Consider the following 24,601-nt stretch of genomic DNA (forward strand, 5'->3'; position numbering starts at 1 on the left):
GTCATTGCAGGCAATCTCAACACTATGCGTTACATGGAAGACATCCTCCTCACTCATGTGGTACTCTTCCTGCAGGCTCATCCTGACATGACCCTCCAGTATGACAATGCTGCTCATTCTGTGCATGATTTCCTGCAAGACAGGAATGCCAGTGTTCTGCCATGGCCAGCGAAGAGCCTGAATCTCAATCCCATTGAGCACGTCTGGGACCTGTTGGATCGGAGGATGAGGGCTATGTCCGGGAACTTGCAGGTGCCTTGGTGGATGATTGGGGTAACATCTCACAGCAAGAACTGTCTAATCTGGAGCAGTCCACAAGGAGAAGATGCACTGCAGTACTTAATGCAGCTGGTGGCCACACCAGACTGTTACTTTTGATTTTGACGCCCCCCCTTTGTTCAGGCACAAATTATTTCATTTATGTTAATCACATGTCTGTGGAACTTGTTCAGTTTATGTCTCAGTTGTTGAATCTTGTTATGTTCATACAAATATTTACACATGTTAAGTTTGCTGAAAATAAACACAGTTGACAGCGAGAGGATGTTTTTTTTATTGTTGCTGAGTTTACTTACAGTGCATTTGGAAAGTATTCAGACCCCTTCCCTTTTTCCACATTTTGTTAAGTTACAGCCTTATTCTAATTCTAAATTACATTTCCTCATCAATTTGCACACAATACCCTATAACGACAAAGTGAAAACATTTTTTTTTTTTTAAATACCCTATTTACATAACTATTCAGACCCTTTTCTATGAGACTCGGAATTGAGGTCAGGTGTATCCTGTTTCCATTGATCATCTTTGAGATGTTTCTACAACTTGATTGGAGTCCATCAAATTCAATTCAGTTGACATATTGACAGTGCATGTCAGTTGACAGTGCTTGTCAGAGCAAAATTGTGTTGAGGATTGTGTCGAGGCACAGATCTGAGGAAGGATATCAAACAATTTCTGCAGCATTGAAGGTCCCCAAGAACACAGTTGCCTCCATCATTCTTAAATGGAAGAAGTTTGGAACCACCAAGACTCTTCCTAGAGCTGGCAGCCCTGCCAAACTGAGCAATCGGGGGAGAAGGGCCTTGGTCAGGGAGGTGACCAAGAACCAAATGGTCACTCTGACAGAGCTCCAGAGTTCCTCTGTTGAGATGGGAGAACCTTCCAGAAGGACAACCATCTCTTCAGCACCCCACCAATCAGCCCTTTATGGTAGAGTGGCCAGACAGAAGCCACTCCTCAGTAAAAGGCACATGACATCCTGTTTGGAGTTAAGGACTCTCAGACCATGTGGACTCTCAGACCATGTGAAATAAGTTTCTCTAGTCTGATGAAACCAAGATTGAACCCTTTGGCCTGAATGCCAAGCGTCACGTCTGGAGGAAACCTGGCACCATCCCTACAGTGAAGCATGGTTGTGGCAGCATCATGCAGTGGCAATGTTTTTCAGTGGCAGGGACTGGGAGACTAGTCAGGCTTGAGGGAAAGATGAACAGAGCAAAGTACAGATGAAAACCTGCTCCAGAGAGCTCAGGACCTCAGACTGGATCACCTTCTAACAGGACAACGACCAAAAACACACAGCCAAGACAATGCAGTAGTGGCTTCGCGACAAGTCTCTGAATGTCCTTGAGTGGCCCAGCCAGAGCCCGGACTTAAACCTGATCGAACATCTTAGGAGAGACCTGAAACTCCCCATCCAACCTGACAGAGGATCTGCTGAGAAGTTTGGGAGAAACTCCCCAAATACAGGTGTGCCAAGCTTGTAGCGTCAAACCCAAGAAAACGTTTTTTTTTAACCTTTATTCAACTAGGCAAGTCAGTTAAGAACAAATTCTTATTTTCAATGACAGCCTACATTGTGGTTTAACTACCTTGTTCAGGGGCAGTGGGTTAACTGCCTTGTTCAGGGGCAGAACAGCTGACCTTGTCAGCTTGGGGATTTGAACTTGCAACCTTTGGTTAATAGTCCAACACGCTAACCACTATGCTACGCTGCCGCTCCAAACCCAAGAAGACTTGAGGCTGCAATCGCTGCCAAAGGTGCTTCAACAAAGTATTGAGTAAATGGTCTGAATATTTCAGTTTTAAATGTTTTATACATTTGCAAAAAATGTCTAAAAATCTGCTTTTGCTTTGTCATTATGGGGTATTGTGTGTAGATTGATGCTAGATTTTTTAGTATAAGGTTGTAACGGAACAAAATGTGGAAAAAGTCAATAGGTCTGAATACTAAGTATCAAAAGTATATAATATAATTGCTAAAAAAGTAAAAGTATAAATAGTTTCAAATTAAATAGCAACACTTTCTTGTTTTTTTTATTGTACGGAAAGCCAGGGCACACTCCAACAATTTACAATCAAAGCATGTGTGTTTAGTGAGACTGTAAGATCAGAGGTAGTAAGGATGACCAGCAATGTTCTCTTGATAAGTGCATAAATTAGACACTTTTCCTGTCCTGCTAAGCATTCAAAATGTGAAGAGTACTTTTGGTTGTCAGGGAAAATATATTAAAAAGTAAAACATTTTCTTTAGGAATGTAGTGAAGTAAATGTAAAAGTTGTCAAAAATAAAAAATAGTAACTAAAGTACAGATACCCTAAAAACTACTTAAGTGGTACTTTACATTTTTTATACTTAAGTACTTTACATTACTGCTTGAAACAATATGACAATTTCCACACGTTTGAAAGACAATAATTTCAATCATAAGTGCCATGCACAAGCTTGTCCACTAGGAGGTGGTGTTGTCTACGAACTGGAGGGTGTGTGCGTTCCCGCAGTAACAGGGAAGATGGCAGCACTCACATCTCTCACCCAGGTAATGTTACTGGAATGTATTCAATATTATGCAGTGGACTTTCAGTCTAGCTGGTGTGCATGCTGATGACCTGCCGTTTTTAGTGGTGTGCTCTTTATCCAATTTGTATAAGAAAGAAGACAAATACCGAAGGTATTTAGCTTGCTAGCTGGATGGGAGAAGGCCTTGACAGTAAGCTTGAAGAGAGTACCGTTAGAAAGCTAGTTAACTAGCCTGGCTAGTGGGCTAGCTACCGTTAGCTTGCTTGAAAAATGAACAAGCTAGCTAACGTTAATGCTCATTTGAGGAAAGATATTTTGAGATATGTTTCATAAATATTTAGATGTAGATACAAGACAGAAGAGCAGGAGGTATGCAACCAAAACATACCAACATATTTCAACGTTAGTTAGCTATAGCGAGCTAGAAGGCTAGCTATATATAGTTAGCTAGGTAAGCTTAGATAGCTTGCCAGCTAAACAATACTAGCTAGCAAGCTACACAATTTGACAATTATAACATTGTAATAACACGAACAGTTACTGTAATAACAGTGTATTAATATATACATATTATTACACTGCTACACTGTGATAGCTATGAAGTGAGTAGTGATACCGTATGCCTGCAGCTACCTACTAGATGTGATGAATGATGACTGACCAGCTTGTGCGCTTATGTCGATGCTGGGTACTTTGCATTTTAAGTAAGATTGCAGAGAGGACCAGTTTTGTGTCAATCACATTAGCTAGGCTACATGATGCTTCTAGTTATTCCATTAAAACATGACAACGATAGGCTTTTAGTGTTATTGGAGAACATGGATTTATAGCCCCTTTTGCCGTCTTATAATTCACACAATGCTTTAAGTTTAAAGAGCTCACAAAAGGTACTCAACAACTTGTCTATGGCCTATTAGAGGACATTCATATTTGATGTCATGGGACAGGAAATCCCTCTCTGGCTATTGTTTCTGACAGACCCTTAAGTGCCTTTTTAAAGGATGGGTCCAGATGTCAGTAGTAGTTTGGTGGGGTGTGTCACGCTATTTGACGTAAGACAATGGATTCCAGCAGCTATTTGAAATAGTAATCTGAAAAACCTTTCCCCAATCAGCTGTCAAGTGGGAACCCTGTGTACGAGAACTTTTATAGACAGGTAAAATACATTTTTAAGTTTGGTTATCACATAGTCATATTATCTACATAGATTGGGGATCATTAAATGTCTTTATTGTTCAATGGATGCATTAAGACAACGCTAAACACATTCAACAGTATATAGTGAAGGTGTGGATAGAAACAGTTAATAATTTGGTTTGCTGTGTGCTTGTTGCAAGGTGGACCCAGGAAACACGGGGAGAGTAGGGCCCACGGAAGCTGCGTTGTTCCTGAAGAAATCTGGCCTTCCTGATGTCACCTTGGGAAAGGTGGGTAGCACTGGTACTGTGTAGCACTGCCGGCCTCTGAAACCTTGGGCAGAGTGTCAGACATAAGGGAACAGTCTCGGACACTGTAGACGGATAAACTGTTCTGAAAGCAACCAGCAGGAAGTTATGTTTATTAGAGTGTCTCTGTCATTAAGGAGTAATATGAGCACCTCCACACAGGCATGATTCAGTACTCCCAGAGGAATATAACTGGAAAAGATGACCACATCTTACGTCATTGCCTGGTCTGATTGGATCAATGTCATTCCTTTCTATTTATCAGAACCTTTAGGATGTGTACTTGTTTCAGCTATATTTGGTGTACCGTTTGTACCCATCTTTTGTTTTACTTGTTACCTTGGTCTGTTTATGTCATACTCTGCTTTGAGTCTTAGCCTATTCTATCTCACCATCACATTCAGCTGGTTATCTGGGACTGTTATGCACATTGATTGTTATTTACTTTACTTTGTACACATTCCATAATGATTGTTGCACATTGATGCTTTAATTGATGTTTCCTTAGTTGATCATCTTGTTTGTGTTTGTCTCCCCTCAGATCTGGGATTTGGCAGACCCAGATGGGAAAGGGTTCTTGGACAAACAGGTAGAGAACTAATAATTTCCTCTCTTTGTGCGATGCCTTTGATTCTGTGGCCATTGAGGGCAATTCAACTGGTATTTGTATGGTTCCCATAAACAATGCTGTTGTCCTGTCTTGTCTAATAGGGGTTCTATGTAGCTCTGCGGTTGGTGGCCTGTGCACAGAGCGGACAAGACGTCAGCCTCACTAGTCTGAACCTCACTATCCCTCCCCCAAAATTTGTGAGTATAATCCTAACTAGTACAATCCTAACAAGTACAATCCTAACTAGTACAATCCTACCTAGTACAATTCTAACGAGTACAGTCCTAACTAGTACATTCCTAACTAGTACATTCCTAACTACACACATGTTTCATGATAGTTTTATGATGCGTTTATTTTCTCAAACTCTATATGTTTATATGTTTGGTTGGGAGATTGTAAAGTAAGCGTGAAGGTGAAGTTATTTTTAAAATTGTTTTGTTATAGAAGGACACTAGCAGCCCATCGCTCAGCACATCATCGGTCTCTAGTGAACCCCACTGGGCTGTGAGGGTGAGTCATGTTGAAACACCCCAGGACCATATGCTTGGTTGATACAGACATATTTTAGTTTTGTATCTTAGACTTTTTTTAAAAATGTATCATCCAAAACACTGAACAGAATTCAGAGAATCATCAGCAATGAGTTTACCTTTGTTTATCAATCACTCATTGTTATTTTTGTTCATTTTTTATTCCAGCCCGAAGAAAAGAGTAAATTCGATGGGATATTTGAAAGTCTTGCACCAGTCAGTGGACTGCTCTCTGGTGACAAAGTAAAACCAGTTCTAATCAACTCAAAACTACCTCTGGACGTGTTAGGAAAGGTTTGGGATCTTAGTGACATTGATAAAGATGGCCATCTGGATCGAGATGAGTTTGCTGTGGTAAGGTGTACTCCAGTAAATTGTGGAATGACTAGATCTGAATAAACAAATATTTCACAGCTCACCTTCACATGTGTATAAGATTATAACTGACACAATAGTAAAACATAATAACTGTCTAATAACATTGGTAATAAGGCTTACTTGTAATAGCATTTGTAATGACTAGTAATAACTTCAGTCATCTTTGTTATTTCTCCTCTGTTGTCCAGGCCATGCACCTGGTCTATCGGGCCCTGGAGAAGGAGCCGGTCCCCTCTGTTCTCCCCTCCTCTCTCATCCCTCCTAACAAGAGGAAGAAGTCTCTGGTTGGCTCCCTGCCTGGCACTGTGCCTGTGCTGCCCGCCAGCCCCCCGCCCCCCAAGGACAGCCTGCGCTCCACCCCTTCCCACGGCAGCATGAACTCCCTCAACAGTGCCGGCAGCCTTTCCCCCAAACACACACTCAAATCTGTGCAGGTAAACACACACACACACACACACACACACACATTTAACATGTGAGATGTGTGTGTGATAATGCGTGTAATCTCTTCTCCATGTCAGCACTCAGTGAACTGGGTGGTCCCGGTGACAGACAGAGGACGCTTTGATGAAATCTTCCTGAAGACAGACTTGGATCTGGATGGCTTTGTCAGCGGAATGGAAGTCAAGGACATCTTCATGCACTCAGGGCTGCCCCAGAATCTACTGGCACATATATGGTAGGAGAGACTGACTGATGGCTGATGCCACCTGATTACCGGACTGAAGTTGACTGTATTACTCATGTTGTTATTATTGTGTGTCCAGGGCCCTGGCAGACACCAGGCAGATGGGGAAGCTGACGCGGGAGCAGTTTGCTCTGGCCATGCACTTCATCCAGCAGAAAGTCAGCAAAGGCATGGACCCTCCTCAGGCCCTGACCCCTGACATGATCCCTCCTTCAGAGAGAGGCACTCCCGTTCCAGTGTGTACCACTCCCTCCCATGTACGCATTCATGCACCACACACACACACACATACACACTCTTTCTATAGGTTGTTTTCAATAAAGCGTCACAATACACTAGATTTGGCTGTTGGGGGGCAAGGAGACCCCTAGCTTCGCTAAAAGCATTGATAACTATGTACCGCTTTCAAGGGATTGTTAAATAAATGTTATAACTATTTGGTTTAAATAAATCACCTATTGCGCATAGTCAGAACTACAAGTTTCAGATTATTCCATGCATAGCAATTGCGCACATTTATCTCTGTCATCAGAGTTTACAGAAAGTACCTGCCTTCTTATCATGATCAGTAAACATCAATTATCATGTCATTTCAGATATGTAAAGGGCCCTATCCATTTGGCATGTGGCTAGTTAAGCAAACAACATAATTTAGCTTGCTTCATCAGACATTAGGCTTTTGAAAAGAGCTTGACATCAACAAGTCCTCGTCCTGGTAAAGCTGTCAGTCGGACTCCTGTCATCACCACTATAAATGGCAAGCAAATCAAACATTGTGTTGATATAGCCATCTAGTTTATCCCCTGAAAGTTAACTTGTTAACTAGCCATATTGATGTGATCTGTTATTAGCTAGCTAGCCAATTTGACTTGGTCCATCAATCTACAGTGGGGCAAAAAAGTATTTAGTCAGCCACCAATTGTGCAAGTTCTCCCACTTAAAAAGATGAGAGAGGACTGTAATTTTCATCATAGGTACACTTCAACTATGACAGACAAAATGAGAAAAAAAATTCAGAAAATCACATTGTAGGGTTTTTAATTAATTAATTAGCAAATTATGGTGGAAAATAAGTATTTGGTCAACAATGCAAGCTGAGATCTAGCGCTCAGATTTGTTTTTAAACAGAACTTCAAAAACTTAAGCCTATGCAACATTAACCAATTAAAAACAGTTTTGTAGCAATGAAGTTTGTGCAATAGGCTTTGGCCCAATATAATATCACTGTATATTGTCTACATTTTAATTTCCCTGCCAATGTTGTTGTAACAGCTCTCGTTTGTGGAATGAAGAGTGGACCAAGGCACGGCGTGGAAAGTGTTCATGATTTTAATATTTAAAAAACACTCTAACAAAATAACAAACGTGAAAACGAACGCGCACAGTTCTGTCAGGCCCAGACACTAAACAGAAAAACAAGATCCCACAAAACCCAAAAGGAAAATGACAACGTATATATATGATCCCCAATCAGAGACAAAGATAGACAGCTGCCTCTACTTGGGAACCACACTCGGCCAAAAACAAAGATATAGAAAACATAGACTTTCCCACCCGAGTCACACCCTGACCTAACCAACATAGAGAATAATAAGGATCTCTAAGATCAGGGTGTGACAGTTGTTCTTCTCAGACCATTTTGACATTTTTGAAATTTCAACATTTTAGGTATATGATCACACTGGTAATTTATCATTTGTTGTATTACTTGTGAGGCACAGCTGAGTGAGCATAATAATTAGCTTATTTCTTTTACTGGACTGATGGCCTGCATCTGATGGCCAGTCTGAGGGGAGGGAGCAGCTGTGAGGCTGCTTCTCACCCGACTTACCGTCCCACCTCGCTCCCTCCCTCCACTGAGAAAAGTGGACACAGTCTTCCAGTTGATGGCGAAACTTATGTCGCACAGCATTATTTCTGCCTCATGCACCAATTTATGTTGTTACTTCTATGACCAGAGAAAGTGAAATATTCCTCGATATTAAAAAAGACACAAGCTGCAAATATCAACGCAAGCTTTTCAAAACACTTTGCTATAGTCATTAATTGCAGCTGCAGTGCTGGTTGTAGCTTGAGTGGAAGTAGGGAGAATGCACATTTTATAGCTCATAAAAGTGTTGAACAAAGTGTTGACAGTGCTGAATAACAACTTAAACACGAACTTACCCATAAAAACAGCAGCTATTTGCTGTATTCATTGAGTCTCTCTCAAGTCATGGTTTTAAAAGTTTTGAAATCTCACATTATATACTTTGCTGTGCGTTCGAGGCTTCTTTTTAAAGTCTATGGCACGAGGAAACTGCAGACACGGTGGTCTGAGCTATATGATTGACCAGCCGTAGGCACTATACATGCACATGGATTTAGAACTGTAAGTATGTGGTAGTGGTGGAGTAGGGGCCTGAGGGCACACAGTGTGTTGTGAAATCTGTGAATGTATTGTAATGTTTTTAAAATGGTATAAACTGCCTTAATTTTGCTGAACCCCAGAAAAAGTAGCTGCTGCCAATGGGGATTCATAATAAATAAAAATACAAATAGGTGCACTTGATTTGCTCAGTAGGCCTGCCAGGTAGCCGGAGTTCTACCTTCAGACACATGAAATGGTTCATAATGGGAACACTGTAAACCTAATAACCTAATAAAAGGTTATTAGGTTTACCAATTAAATTGTTGGGGACATATATAGAGTGTGCAACTTTCTTTCTTTATGTTTATACACTTTTAGACATATAACACAGTTAAAAAAATATCTAATCCTGTATTCATTTCTGGGATTGACACTCAATGTGTCTCATGGCTAGGAATCATTCATGTGTTCAGTAGGAAGTCTTCATCCCTTGTTTCTATCCACAGAGTATGTCTGGGTATGTGACCCCTGTGAGCTCTGAGATGGCTGCACTGTCTGAGATGAGGCGGGTGAGTGACATCCTCCCATATTTTGCTTTTTGAAAATGTGTTAGCATTTTCCATGGCCCTGCTTCCAGGTGCTTGGTTTAAAAGCGTGGAGGGAGGGACTTTGATCCTCTGATAAGAAAGACTTGTTTTGGCAGCCAGGGAGTGTTATGTAACTACATTATTGAGCTGTGGAGAGAGTATCCTCTTGATGGACATAACTATTCATTGATTGATTTGGTGTGAAATTATATGGTTCGGAACCGTGGTTCGGAATTGTGATGTGCTTTGTGTGTGTAGACTGCTGCGATCCTGCTCCAGTCTGGTGCTTAGACCCTACCAGGAGCTCACTGCACACTCTTTTCTTCTTTACCCTAACCTAAACGCTGCTGAATGCCGCTTTCTGGGTTATATCTCTGTATCAGCAAATAATGTTCAAGTTCTGGGTAGGTAACTGGTAAAACTCGACAAATGCTTTGGATGGCTCACGAGACAGAAACCCAATGATGAAAAGCATTTGTGAGAACTCTGGCTGTGAACGGTGGTGTGACTTGACCTCCTGAGTTTCCTAACCATGGCGATGGTGACCGGCTCCCCTCAGACATTGTTGCACTCGTCCCGTCGCCCGTCCCTCTGTGATGCTTCCTTCCCTGTGATCTCTCTCTCTATATACCTTCTGGTTTGGTCTGGATGGTTTGATGTCGTGGCATTCTGGCTCTCAGGCTATCTAAGAATAGGGCTAACTTTCTTTCTCTTCTTCTCTTTCTCTTCTTCTCTTTCTCTTTCTCTTCTTCTTTTTCTCTTTCTGTCCATCCACAGGACAGCTCCAGTTCTGTTGGGTCAGGGTCAGAGTTCACTGGAATCAAAGAGCTTGATGACATCAGTCAAGAGATCGCTCAGCTGCAGAGGTAATTCACAACACTGTGGAGATATCAAAGGGGTTATTTTCTTTCAAAGTGATCTCAAATTGTAATTTATTTCTCATCATGCAACATTTGTGCCACTGACAATGATCCAGAATCCCGTACCTTAAAAACACACCGTCTTTAGGGATGTCGTTTTTTCAGATATTTTTTGCTTTGTTATGTCATATCCAGCTTATGTCACCCTGTATGAGATCCTCTCTTCATTTCCTTTTCATCAATCATCACTCAACATAGCTCTGACTTGATTTAGTTAGACATTGCGGTTTTACAGCTGTATTTTAACCTAAACGCAATAAAAGTAGCAACTACAGATGTAGGATCTTAATTTGATCACCCGGTTGAAAGATAACTTTATATTAACTTGAAAGATAATATTTCCAGAAATATTAAACTTAGTAGTTTATTTGAGGTTTCAAAAGGCTTCTGAAGTTTGACATTTCCACTTTGAAATGTCCCTTACGAAAATGTATCAACCCCTGCAGAACCACCTACTAAATTCCATTCATTATCATCTTAAAAAAACATATACTTAAAAACTGGAAATCAACCAATCCTTCGTCATTAATGCAATGGAAAGGTCAATTGCTTTATTATCTAAAAATGGAAAGTGCGTGGGCAACGGGGTGCAGTTTGACACCATGTGGTAGAAAGTGATGCGGACGCTGAAGATGTCGGTGTGTGCGAGTGGGTCTGGGCAGGTGTGATGTTGTTGATGTTTGTATGATGTTGTCATTTGTATGTGTATGTTTTGTATTGTTTATATAATGTAAAAAATACAATAATAAGTCCATTAATTATAATAATAATTTCTTGTTGCTAAAGGATTATTTTCCTGCTGCAGCAAACTGACTCGAATTAAGATTCTACATCTGTATACTGTTTTGTGTTTTAATATATCGTTATGCTATCTACACACTAGAACTCAGGGCATAAAATGCACACTTCAAAGGAGAAGACAGGTCACAGCTGGTGGTCCTTCCCTCATCCCCTCTCATCCCACCTCATCTCCGCTCATCCCCCCCCCCCCCCCCCCAACCTTCCTTTACTGTGTGTATTTTATCAATCTTTTGTTTTCACCACATACTTTACATGCTGCGTCAGCAATCTTGCTTTTACACACTGGAATGCTCTCAGGTAACCCTCTCTTTGCTGTCACAGTCTGTCCTTTTTCTTTTGTTGTTTTGTGTGGAGGAGGAGGGAAGGAAAGGAGGGGGAGGAGTGGAGGAGGGAAGGAAGGAGGAGGAAAGAAGGAAGGAGGTAGAGAGGGAGGAGGAGGAGAGGGAGGTGTAGGAGAGAAGGGAGGAGGAGGAGAGAAGGAAGGAGAGGGAGGAGGAGGGAAGGAAGGAGGAGGAGATTGAGGAGGGAAGGAAGAAGGAGGAGAGGGAGGAGTAGGAGAGAAGGAGGGAGGAGGAGGGAAGGAAGGAGGAGGAGATTGAGGAGGAGGAGAGGGAGGAGGAGGAAAGGGAGGAGTAGGAGAGAAGGAAGGAGGAGGAGAGGGAGGAGGAGAGGGAGGAGTGGGAGAGAAGGAAGGAGGAGGAGAGGGAGGAGGAGAAGAGAAGGAAGGAGGAGGAGAGTGAGGAGGAGGAGAGAAGGAAGGAGGAGTAGGAGAGAAGGAAGGGGGAGGAGAGGTATGAGGAGGAGAGGGAGGAGGAGGAGAGAAGGAAGGAGGAGGGGGGACTGTCTGGTTCTACCCTGTTGGTTGATGGTTGTGTGTGTTTGTCTCTCTCTCAGGGAGAAATTCACCCTGGAGCAGGACATTAGAGATGCTGAGGAGGCCATCAGACACAAGTCCTCAGAGGTGCAGGTGAGCAGGCATACCACTTTTTATTAAAAGGGGACTCACATATGTACAGTATATACAGTGCCTTGCGAAAGTATTCGGCCCCCTTGAACTTTGCGACCTTTTGCCACATTTCAGGCTTCAAACATAAAGATATAAAACTGTATTTGTTTGTGAAGAATCAACAACAAGTGGGACACAATCATGAAGTGGAACGACATTTATTGGATATTTCAAACTTTTTTAACAAATCAAAAACTGAAAAATTGGGCGTGCAAAATTATTCAGCCCCTTTACTTTCAGTGCAGCAAACTCTCTCCAGAAGTTCAGTGAGGATCTCTGAATGATCCAATGTTGACCTAAATGACTAATGATGATAAATACAATCCACCTGTGTGTAATCAAGTCTCCGTATAAATGCACCTGCACTGTGATAGTCTCAGAGGTCCGTTAAAAGCGCAGAGAGCATCATGAAGAACAAGGAACACACCAGGCAGGACCGAGATATTGTTGTGAAGAAGTTTAAAGCCGGATTTGGATACAAAAAGATTTCCCAAGCTTTAAACATCCCAAGGAGCACTGTGCAAGCGATAATATTGAAATGGAAGGAGTATCAGACCACTGCAAATCTACCAAGACCTGGCCGTCCCTCTAAACTTTCAGCTCATACAAGGAGAAGACTGATCAGAGATGCAGCCAAGAGGCCCATGATCACTCTGGATGAACTGCAGAGATCTACAGCTGAGGTGAGAGACTCTGTCCATAGGACAACAATCAGTCGTATATTGCACAAATCTGGCCTTTATGGAAGAGTGGCAAGAAGAAAGCCATTTCTTAAAGATATCCATAAAAAGTGTTGTTTAAAGTTTGCCACAAGCCACCTGGGAGACACACCAAACATGTGGAAGAAGGTGCTCTGGTCAGATGAAACCAAAATTGAACTTTTTGGCAACAATGCAAAACGTTATGTTTGGCGTAAAAGCAACACAGCTGAACACACCATCCCCACTGTCAAACATGGTGGTGGCAGCATCATGGTTTGGGCCTGCTTTTCTTCAGCAGGGACAGGGAAGATGGTTAAAATTGATGGGAAGATGGATGGAGCCAAATACAGGACCATTCTGGAAGAAAACCTGATGGAGTCTGCAAAAGACCTGAGACTGGGACGGAGATTTGTCTTCCAACAAGACAATGATCCAAAACATAAAGCAAAATCTACAATGGAATGGTTCAAAAATAAACATATCCAGGTGTTAGAATGGCCAAGTCAAAGTCAGATCGAGAATCTGTGGAAAGAACTGAAAACTGCTGTTCACAAATGCTCTCCATCCAACCTCACTGAGCTCGAGCTGTTTTGCAAGGAGGAATGGGAAAAAATTTCAGTCTCTCGATGTGCAAAACTGATAAAGACATACCCCAAGCGACTTACAGCTGTAATCGCAGAAAAAGGTGGCGCTACAAAGTATTAACTTAAGGGGGCTGAATAATTTTGCACGCCCAATTTTTCAGTTTTTGATTTGTTCAAAAAGTTTGAAATATCCAATAAATGTCGTTCCACTTCATGATTGTGTCCCACTTGTTGTTGATTCTTCACAAAAAAATACAGTTTTATATCTTTATGTTTGAAGCCTGAAATGTGGCAAAAGGTCGCAAAGTTCAAGGGGGCCGAATACTTTCGCAAGGCACTGTACACTGCTCAAAAAAATAAAGGGAACACTTAAACAACACAATGTAACTCCAAGTCAATCACACTTCTGTGAAATCAAACTGTCCACTTAGGAAGCAACACTGATTTCCAATACACTTCACATGCTGTTGTGCAAATGGAATAGACAACAGGTGGAAATTATAGGCAAATTAGCAAGACACCACCAATAAAGGAGTGGTTCTGCAGGTGGTGACCATAGACCACTTCTCAGTTCCTATGCTTCCTGGCTGATGTTTTGGTCACTTTTGAATGCTGGCGGTGCTTTCACTCTAGTGGTAGCATGAGACGGAGTCTACAACCCACACAAGTGGCTCAGGTAGTGCAGCTCATCAAGGATGGCACATCAATGCGAGCTGTGGCAAGAAGGTTTGCTGTGTCTGTCAGCGTAGTGTCCAGAGCATGGAGGCGCTACCAGGAGACAGGCCAGTACATCAGGAGACGTGGAGAAGGCCGTAGGAGGGCAACAACCCAGCAGCAGGACCGCTACCTCCGCCTTTGTGCAAGGAGGAGCACTGCCTCCAGCAGGCCACAAATGTGCATGTGTCTGCTCAAACGGTCAGAAACAGACTACATGAGGGTGGTATGAGGGCCCGACGTCCACAGGTGGGGGTTGTGCTTACAGCCCAACACCGTGCAGGACGTTTGGCATTTGCCAGAGAACACCAAGATTGGCAAATTCGCCACTGGCGCCCTGTGCTCTTCACAGATGAAAGCAGGTTCACACTGAGCACATGTGACAGACGTGACAGAGTCTGGAAACGCCGTGGAGAACGTTCTGCTGCCTGCAACATCCTCCAGCATGACCGGTTTGGCGGTGGGTCAGTCATGGTGTGGGGTGGCATTTCTTTGGGGGGCCGCACAGCCCTCCATGTGCTCGCCAGAGGTAGCCTGACTGCCATTAGGTACCGAGATGAGATCCTCAGACCCCTTGTGAGACCATATGCTGGTGTGGTTGGCCCTGGGTTCCACCTCATGTGGCTGGAGTGTGTCAGCAGTTCCTGCAAGAGGAAGGCATTGATGCTATGGACTGGCCCGCCCGTTCCCCAGACCTGAATCCAATTGAGCACATCTGGGACTTCATGTCTCGCTCCATCCACCAACGCCACGTTGCACCACAGACTGTCCAGGAGTTGGCGGATGCTTTAGTCCGCCACCTAATCAAGAGCATGCCCAGGCGTTGTAGGGAGGTCATACAGGCACGTGGAGGCCACACACACTACTGAGCCTCATTTTGACTTGTTTTAAGGACATTACATCAAAGTTGGATCAGCCTGTAGTGTGGTTTTCCACTTTAATTTTGAGTGTGACTCCAAATCCAGACCTCCATGGGTTGATAAATTTGATTTCCATTGATAATTTTTGTGTGATTTTGTTGTCAGCACATTCAACTATGTAAAGGAAAAAGTATTTAATAAGAATATTTCATTCATTCAGAGCTAGGATGTGTATATTTAAATATTTAAATGTGATATGGTGGTTCTCCAAATTGAAGTATTGTGATGAATCAGGAATGTACAGTTTATCCAAAACACACTATTTCAATTATGAAATTAATCTTCCCCCAAACCAATATCCTCTTCTTCCCCCCCATCTGTCCATCAGGAGATGCAGAACGACCTGGACAGAGAGACGTGCAGTCTGCAGGAGCTGGAGGCCCAGAAGCAGGATGCCCAGGAGCGGCTGGAGGAGATGGACCAGCAGAAGGCCAAGCTGGAGGACATGCTCAACGACGTCAGGATCCAGTGCAACGAGGAGTCCCAAATGGTGAGAGGGATGGAAGGGTCATGTAGTAGCCGTGGAATCAATATGAAACATATCCATAGCTACTTTTCACTATCAATCTGGTAGACAGACCTTCCATCCTTGCATTGGTGGACAAAGCTTACATTGTCCACTTTTTCTTTCTTCCCCTCTGTCTGTTGCTCTCAATCTCTTTCTCTACCTCAGATCTCATCTCTGCAGAACCAGATCCACTCCCAGGAGACAGACCTGCAGAGCCAGGAGGAGGAACTGAGCCGGGCTAAAGCAGACCTGAACCGGCTGCAGTTGGAGGAGAGCCAGATGGAACAGAGCCTGACTGCCGGCAAGTTCCAGCTGGAGACCATCATCAGGTCCCTCAAAGCTACCCAGGACGAGATCAACCAGGTGAGAGAGAACCACTGGGGCCAGGTAGTGAGAGAGGAGAAGGAACAGGAATGTTCCCAGTCAGATATGCAGAGGTCCCAGACACAGTGATGTCCTGTTGGGGATCGGGCTAAGGACAAGGACCACAACCTTACCTGATTCACACAATAGATCTAACCCGAACCATGCTGGCTCTGATATTTCATTGTCGCACTATCCTTTCCTTGCATGGTTTCAGCACAGCTATCTATGGTGGATGCATAACCAGGCAATTCAGCTCAGCATGGCTTGGCTCTGTTTTGTCCTGTGGTGTGAACCAGGCTGATGTGTCTGGGATGTGAGAGGACCTGTTGCAAGACACTTTCTAATGTGACCACCAGGGGGAGACTGTGTCATGAATGGCGGAAACAACCAGATTCAATTTGGGCTCGGTTCATTCCCCCTTGAGTTCTATCCTCTCATTTCTCTGAAAGATATTCAGCATAGACTGGACATTTAAGGCATACTTCATTTTCAGTGAAGTTCTAGGGAAGTTGTTTTAGAGAGAAATGTAATATATTCCGTTATTATATTTTAAAGTGCATGTCATCGTCGTCAACCCATCTTGAATTAATTTGGAGATATCAGCTGGTTCTCAGTCCTCTGCCAGGTTTGGGTGTGGCAGTTTCAGTTAGAGAACCAGCTGTTTTACCTCTGCTTTCTGCATCATCTGAATCATCATATCTGACATGACTTCCACATGCCACAGCCCACGCCTCAGATCTCACATCTCTCATATCACCCGAGAAAGGATGCTGAGCCATAGATGGCTGTGTTGTCTTTTATAGGTGGGGATAAGTGAAAGATGATCCGTTCTCATCTACTCTCATGAACAAATGGCAGCACTTCCATGCTCATCAGGACCAAATCATATTGACTCTAATATCAGAATTCGTCACTCTTCTCTCAGTAAATTTGAATTATATTGAGATTACACCACCATAGTTTATGTTGTATTCTCAGCCCACCATCTGTGAGGAGCCAAGGGGAATACCAGTACTCAGCTGTAGCCACTTTATGATTATTTTTGTTGTGTTGGCTCTTTTTGGTTTAGTCTCTCAAGGACATATTGAAATAAAATGGAAAAAGTAATCACAACCTTATGTACAAACACTTGGACATGGCTGGCTCCAAGCACAAGTGACGTAAGTGGTCTCTTAGGGCCCCAGCCACAAGTTAGAATAGTAGAATGCACAAGGTGAAGTTTTGAAATTTGGTTGTGCATCAGCAGTTTTCCTTTTGTTATGTCAGTAAATGACAGTCACTCAATTGTCACACACTAACATTTTTTGGGTTGGTAAATTAGTCTAGCCAATTATCAAAACTTGTAGTAATCATGTCCGATTTACCGACCAGACATGAAGGGCACATGCCCAGGGGCCCTGACCTCCAGGTGGCCCCCATGGATTTTCTTAGCTACTCTCACTTAGATATAATTTTACCATGGCAAAAGTCATGGCAAAATGTGTAGAATTTCAAAAAAACTGCTTTAAAAGGGCAACATTTTCTCCTTGCCTTATGGCAAATTGTGTAAAATTGCAGGAAATGAACTTAAAAACTTTTAAATGTTTTCTCAACGGTCAACAGGGGGGCCACGAGATTTTACCTACGAGATTGGGTGGGGGGCCCAACCAAATCTCACTTAGGACCCCAAAAAGTCTAGAGCCAGCTCAGCACATGGACCACAGCATCCTGCATTCACATAGGACGGTGTTGTTACCCTAACAACCATGACATTCTCTGTGTTGAAAGAAACCCTACATTAACCTACTGTGTATGTGCTGTGCTGTTCCTCCAGGCTCGCAGTAAGCTGTCTCAGATCCAGGACAGCCAGCAGGAGATGAATAAGAGCATTGAGCAGTACAACAGCACCTTAAATGGGACACACAGAGGCAGTATGACCAACCTGGCTGACATGAGCGAGGGATTCCCCGACCGCGAGAACGGAGACTTCGGCGCCGTGGTGAGGACACCACACTGTTTAAAAGGACAGGAGGTTGAATTAAGTCCTTATTACTACGGCCCAGAGTTTCTTTCCTGGCCACGTCATCTGGCTCTATTTGTAAACCTATAGTAGTAGTACCTAAGTGCATTGCAAGCCTGTAGAAGTAATATTTATGAGAGGTAAATTGAGGTTGAATGGTTGGTGTCTAGTGGAGAACTGGTTAAACCTACAAAAGGCTCTCATTCTACTCTACTGAACACAGCTGGTACATTTGGACTTGGAACAATGGATTGCAGCCCTAGTGTAATGTTGTAGTTAATTTCAGATCATGGTAATATGATGAGTCATTGAAACCTGCTGGCCTGGGTGTGAAATTAATCTGCTTGTCACCACTTTGAACAGCTGCAGAAAGCTGCAGCTAAAGAGACGATGATGGGAATATGCAAAATTTTCACCTGCAGAGAAAGGAGGTATCACTTCCATGATTTAGCATCAGAAATATTCCAATCAAACGTGCGACTCCACAATCTTAAATGGATTAATCCCATAGTTTGGTTATATTTGATTTGCTTTCCGCATAATGTAATTATCTTGCCTTAAATACTCTCGCACAGTTATTTTACCTGGCAGCCCTCTGTTATTCCATCTTAAGCTTTATTACCTGTGCGTTTTGAAAGGGCTCGGACACTTAGCTCTTATTCTTAGTCCTAATTCTGGGCAGCATTGAATGTCATGGTGGACTGAATACAGGGATCATGGTCAGACTTCTTATTGAAATGAGAAGTCCTGCTAATGAAACATAACAAGTAAGCGTTTTCATAGCCAGGGCTCGTCTGGCCCGTGAAGGCAGGTTTTCTAGGGAAACCCGACACCCTGAAGAATGTGGGCCCTAATAAGAGGTGTTTCCTACCGACTCGGGGGCTTTTTCATTGGGAACAGCTGAGTGCAGTGGGGCGCAGCAGACACCGAATGGACAAATTGCAGGAGAATGAAAATTGCCTGTGTGTTATTAAAGTGAAACTCAAGCTCAGGGGGCTCTGGTCTGGTCTGGAACCAGGCAGTCATAGTGGGGCTTCTCTAAAGGCACACATTCCTCTCTCCGAGGTCTCTGTTCGTGTTGTTGAACTCAAATTCCTCCACTTGAACCTGAGTGGGCCATAATTGAAATGTGAAGTATTTGATTTGATGGCCATCGTGTTTGGCAGCTTTGCGAGACTTAGCGGTCGACTGAATAAACAATGGAGTCGATCTGACTTGGTTTATCTCCTTAATGCCTGTCTGAGGGGAAAATGGTTGGAGATGGTGGCAGCATTTTAAGAGTAAGTAAACCGAAGCTCTCCAGAGCCAGACAGACAGACAGACATCAAAATCTCTATTTTTATCCCCTTCTCAGGAGGACCCGTTCAAGGTGAATACATCTGGGTTCAATAGCGTCCCTCAGGAGATGCACACAGACCCTTTTCACTCCGAAGACCCCTTCAAGACAGACCCGTTCAAAGGTGCTGATTCTCTCTTTCCTCTCCCTCTCTCTCTTTTCTCTCCCTCTGCCTCTCTTTCCTCTCCCCCTCTCTCTTTCCTCCTCCTCGCTCTCTTTCCTCTCCCTCTCCCTCTCTCTCTTTCCTCTCCCCCTCTCTCTTTTTCTCTCCCTCTTTCTTTCCCCCTCTCTCTCTTTCTTCTCCCTCCATCTACACTCTCTTTCCTCTCCCTCGCTCTCTTTCTTCTCCCTCTCTCTCTTTCCTCTCCCTCTCTCTCCTGTCCCTCTCTCGTCTCTTTCTCTATCTCTCTCTCTCTTTAGATGACCAATTCCAGCGTTTTAGCTTTTGTCCTCTTTGGCATAGCTTCTGATTCCCCCCCACTTGATTCTTCTCCTATAGGTGACCCCTTCCAAAATGACCCTTTTGCAAAGCAGTCATCACTACCAGCCGCTGCAGGTATTTATTTATTCACAATTATTCATGGACATCACAGGAGTTTGGTGGCACCTTAATTGGGGAGGAGGGTCTCGTGGTAATGACTGGAGCAGATTAGGTGGAATGGTATCAAATATATCAAACACATGATTTCCAGGTGTTTGATACCATTCCATTAGCTCCGATCCAGACATTATTATGAGCCGTCCTCCCCTCAGCAGCCCCCACTGATGGACATACAATGCCATCCTCTTGTTATGTTAATGAAACTATGGAGCTGTGAAACAGGCTTTCACCTTCACACTTCTCTCTTTGTAATATTGCGAAATTTCTGTTCCCTTATCTTTACGATGAGGAAGAAAAAAAACACTGATGTTTTCATTGCAGCACTCACCTCGTTTACTCCTAACTGTAATTATAAGATAGATTCCAAAGAAAATATTTGCTGGATATTGAATGTTATCTAAATGGTGATTGCCAAATATCTGCAGACACTTGTTGTGTTTGTCTTGCGTAATGGAGAATGGCTACATTCTCAGTGTTGACTATAGTAAAGTCAATGAGAGTTGAACACACATCATTTTGAACTGATATAAACAATATGCATAGAACATAGTGCCTGAACGTGGTTAAATGAGTCTTACTGAAAAGGTTAACCAAATGAGACATTATCTCAGCCACTATATGCTTTAGACTACACAGTACACCTGATTCATATAGCGTAGCTGTGTGAGGTTTACAGACCAGTCAGACTGGCCTGTGTGAAGGAAAGGTCATGTCTGATCCCCAGTGTGCTCTCCTAGATCTCTCTCTCCACCCAGACCCCTTTGGGGGGGACCCCTTCAAAGAGACGGACCCCTTCAAGGCCTCGTCAGAAGACTTCTTCAAGAAGACCACCATCAAGGCAGACCCCTTCAGCACCACTGACCCTTTCAGTAAAAGTGCCACCCTCCCCACCAAGGTACAGGGAAGCCATCATGGCATCTTCTAACCACACTGAGTATATTTTATATATGGGTGTATAGACTGAGTATACAAAACATTAAGAACACTTTCTTAATATTGAGTTGCAACCCCCACCTTTTCCCCTTAGAACAGCCTCAACTAGTCGGGGCGTGGACTCTACAAGGTGTCGAAAGCATTCAACAGGGATGCTGGCCCATGTTGACTCCAATGCTTCCCACAGATGTGCCAAGTTGGCTGGATGTCCTTTGTGTGTTGGACCATTCTTGATACACACGGGAAACTGTTGAGCGTGAAAAACCCAGCAGCTTTGCAGTTCTTGACACAAACCAGTGTTCCTGGCACCTACTACCATACCCCGTTTGAAAGGCACTTACATATTTTGTCTTGCTCATTCATCCTCTGAATGACACACATACACAATCCATGTCTTAGTTGTCTCAAAGCTTAAAATCCTTCTTTAACCTGTCTCCTCCCCTTCATCTACACTAATTTGAAGTGGATTTAACAAAATAAAATAGACATAGCTTCCTAATGTTCCTAATGTTTGGTATACGCAGTGTATGTATGTAACTGTTTCTTTCTGCTTGTTCTTGCAGACAAGTCATTTTACAAGCAGCGCAGACCCTTTCTTATCCATTAGCCCAAAACCCACCAGAGGCCCAGGACCAGGTACATGCTCAAATCTCTTTTTCCTATTCTCCTATTTCTCCTCACCCCAAGTTGTTTTTTGACTACCTCTCTCCCCCTCTCCCCATCTCTTTCTTTGTCATGTATAAGTCTGCTTTCTGTATTCAGAGATAGAGAGATATACACTAGTGATGTGGAAAGTCACACTTCTTTACTTGCAAATGTATTTGGTGAATAAAGGTGATTCATTTTCCGGTGAGTTGCACAAGAGCACCCACACCTTTTTGGCCCAGCCTACTGTTGTCTGTGTATAAGCCTATAGGCCTTTGGCGTTGTGAGCTGTCTTAACCCGCAGAGCAGGTGACGAGAAGCACTGAAAATAGTTCCCATCTTTGACAATCCGTTTAAACCCTCCAACCCTTTTTTTCCCCTTCAAGTTTTTGAACACAGGGTAGGTCTCAGTCTGTGTTTGGGTGCTGGTGGTTAACAAATATCAGTGTAAAATAACACATTACCTCAAATAGAATTTGTATGGATAAGATGGGTAAAATGTTGACCCTAATGGTTTTAAGAGGGAAACAGTTGAGGTTCTTGTTTGATGTGATATTTTCCTAAGGTTCCCATTCTTAGCAGCACATTAACCACTTGAAACAGTCCCTGTGAAAACAAGAGATGCATTGTGGCTTGGGCCCAGAGGATGGCTCGTGGCATCTGAAATAGCCCCAGAGAGACCTTGGCCAGGGCCATCTGTAACTGTGCAAGTGTGTAGGTCCCATTCTCAATCAACCCCTTCACTTCTCTAGCGTTGCGCAAGAAAGTCCTCTTTTTATTTTCCCTAGGAAATTGCTGTAGTCCATATAAACACATTACACCATGCTGTACTGCAATAACATCGCCGTGCTAGAACACAGGGCAGGCTGTGGCAGTTGGATATTTGTAGGATCAGGTTTTCATGTTAGTTTGCCTATTGAACTTATGAGCCAAGTGAAAAGGTGTCATACGTTGGATACTTGATATTCAAATCTTTTCGCCAGCTCATTTTGTCACTCTTGACTGAAACTACACAGGGTTTCTACACAGTCAGGGGTGAAACAGTGAAACATAGATGCAACAGTGTGCCAACCTTTGAGCAATGACTCTGGAAGCACAACTCATATCCGTCTTGTTTTAAAAAAAAAATCTAATAATGAAGTTAGCTTTATGCAATGTCTTTTTGAGTAAGGACCCAATACACTTTTTTGTTTGTCTGAATGTGCGGTTTTTACCCACCAGCCAAGCTTCTGGGAGAGTGCCAGGGTTCTCATTTTGATTATGTTTCATACAGCACCCGTTCGAATACTTTTAATATTTGTGCTGTGTAACCTAAACCCTGGACTAACGTTTCTTGAACATCTCATGTTGATATTTGCTCAGATCTCTTTGGTACTCTGGACCCCTTTGGAAGCAGCACTGCTTTTGGAGGCAGTAACAGCTCATTTGGCAGTATCAGTAACAGTGGGTTCGCAGACTTCAGCCAAATGTCAAAGATCAGAGACCCAATGGAAGGAAGAGGAGGTTTCCCAGAATACCAACAGGTATTTCTACTAAAGACTATGAACTTTTACATTTTATTTATTTAATCATTAGACTGCACAATTCCTATCCAGAGGTATTTTTTCTAACGTCCTGATTTAACACCTTCACTGCACATCAGTCTTGATATGATTTGGAACTTATGGATAGTTGTGAAGTTACTGCTATTAGCTTCAGCTTTGGCATCTGAAGACTCATATATTCCCTCTCTCTCTCTCTCTCTCTCTCTCTCTCTCTCTCTCTCTCTCTCTCTCTCTCTCTCTCTCTCTCTCTCTCTCTCTCTCTCTCTCTCTCTCTCTCTCTCTCTCTCTCTCTCTCTCTCCTTCCAGTCGGGGTTTGTGGAGGACCCATTCAGTAGGAATCAGGACGGCCCAGCTCTGCCGCCCAAGATGAGTGTTCCCCCCAGACCCAAACCTCCCAGTGGTGAGTGAGGCCCGAGGGGAAACGGAGAAATGAGGTGGAGTGGAGGTGTAGGAGAGAGAGAGAGAGACGAAGGGGCAGATAGAGAATGAGAAACAGAGAGAGGGAAAGAGAAGGAAAAAAACTAGAGGAGGGTGAGGTTGTGGGTTAACCAAGGACGGGTAGTGCGTTAACCAAGGATGGGTAGTGCCTACCTTCTAGGTTTCACTATGAATAATACTACTTAACACCTTGTACCTTGATTAACAGTACATTTTGCAATATAGGTCAATTTGATCTTGGTTCTGTGTTATAGAATTGTGATGGTTTAGTATCCCTTGGCCACTTCCCCTGAACCTCTTGGAACTACCCATCCCAGATCCGGGAGAATTGTCATCAACTACACTAATTAGCAAAGCGCAACGGTCAAAAAATATTACTAGAAAATATTCATATTCATGAAATCACAAGTGAAATATAGTGAAACACAGCTTGGCCTTTTGTTAATCACCCTGTCATCTCAGATTTAGAAATTATGTTTTACAGCCAAAGCAAGACAAGTGTTTGTGTAAGTTTATCGATAGCCTAGCATAGCATTATGTCCAGCTGGCAGCAGGAAGCTTGGTCACGAAAATCAGAAAAGCAATCAAATGATTTGTTTACCTTTGATGAGCTTCGTTTTTTATAATCAATCCTCAAGGTGTTTTTCAAATATCTATTCGATAATATATCAACCGGGACAATTGGCTTTTCAGTAGGAGCGAGAGGAAAAATGACTACCTCTGTCTTTTACGCAATAATCACTCTGAGAGGTCTCAGCTGGCCACTTACGCAATGTAGTCGTTTACGCTCATTCTTCAACATAAAGGCGTGAAACTACGTCAAAATGCTGTAGACACCTTAGGGAATACGTAGACAAAGGAATCTGGTTGATATCCCTTTCAATGGCCAATAGGGGTGCATAGGAACACAACGGTTTCAAAATAAGAGACACTTCCTGATTGGATTTACCTCAGGGTTTCGCCTGCAATATCAGTTCTGTTATACTCACAGACAATATTTAGACAGTTTTGGAAACTTTAGAGTGTTTTCTATCCTAAGCGGTCAATTATATGCATATTCTAGCATCTGGTTCTGAGAAATAGGCGGTTTACTTTTTTTTTGTAACAGTATTTTTATTGGAATTTCACAATTTTCACCCATATTAAGTAAGAGATACAACAACAGAGACAAACCACACCAAAAAAAAAAAAACA

General features: G+C 43.0%; 1 protein-coding gene across 6 annotated transcripts in view; it reads left to right on the forward strand.

Annotated features, from left to right (window-relative positions):
- The first annotated feature begins 2,771 nt into the window (after positions 1–2,771).
- Positions 2,772–24,601, forward strand: part of LOC139376416 (epidermal growth factor receptor substrate 15-like 1) — a 33,306-nt gene continuing 11,476 nt past the window's right edge. For 3 of the 6 annotated variants that reach the window (XM_071119193.1, XM_071119276.1, XM_071119446.1), the window contains exons 1-22: positions 2,772–2,819; positions 3,915–3,956; positions 4,138–4,227; positions 4,787–4,834; positions 4,957–5,052; positions 5,303–5,368; positions 5,557–5,742; positions 5,955–6,200; positions 6,288–6,445; positions 6,534–6,711; positions 9,311–9,373; positions 10,169–10,257; positions 12,007–12,079; positions 15,366–15,527; positions 15,711–15,908; positions 17,725–17,889; positions 19,265–19,370; positions 19,746–19,802; positions 20,585–20,742; positions 21,344–21,416; positions 22,788–22,948; positions 23,276–23,369. In XM_071119193.1, coding sequence (XP_070975294.1) covers positions 2,793–2,819; positions 3,915–3,956; positions 4,138–4,227; positions 4,787–4,834; positions 4,957–5,052; positions 5,303–5,368; positions 5,557–5,742; positions 5,955–6,200; positions 6,288–6,445; positions 6,534–6,711; positions 9,311–9,373; positions 10,169–10,257; positions 12,007–12,079; positions 15,366–15,527; positions 15,711–15,908; positions 17,725–17,889; positions 19,265–19,370; positions 19,746–19,802; positions 20,585–20,742; positions 21,344–21,416; positions 22,788–22,948; positions 23,276–23,369 — 2,536 coding nt within the window. In that variant the 5' untranslated portion in view covers positions 2,772–2,792. Of the gene's footprint in view, positions 2,820–3,914; positions 3,957–4,137; positions 4,228–4,786; positions 4,835–4,956; positions 5,053–5,302; positions 5,369–5,556; positions 5,743–5,954; positions 6,201–6,287; positions 6,446–6,533; positions 6,712–9,310; positions 9,374–9,774; positions 9,796–10,168; positions 10,258–11,376; positions 11,410–12,006; positions 12,080–15,365; positions 15,528–15,710; positions 15,909–17,724; positions 17,890–19,264; positions 19,371–19,745; positions 19,803–20,584; positions 20,743–21,343; positions 21,417–22,787; positions 22,949–23,275; positions 23,370–24,601 lie in introns of all 6 variants that reach the window. The other 3 variants (XM_071119031.1, XM_071119107.1, XM_071119363.1) reach the window with 3 other exon arrangements.

Source organism: Oncorhynchus clarkii, chromosome 1, assembly GCF_045791955.1.
Source record: "Oncorhynchus clarkii lewisi isolate Uvic-CL-2024 chromosome 1, UVic_Ocla_1.0, whole genome shotgun sequence".
Taxonomy (NCBI): Eukaryota; Metazoa; Chordata; class Actinopteri; order Salmoniformes; family Salmonidae; genus Oncorhynchus; species Oncorhynchus clarkii.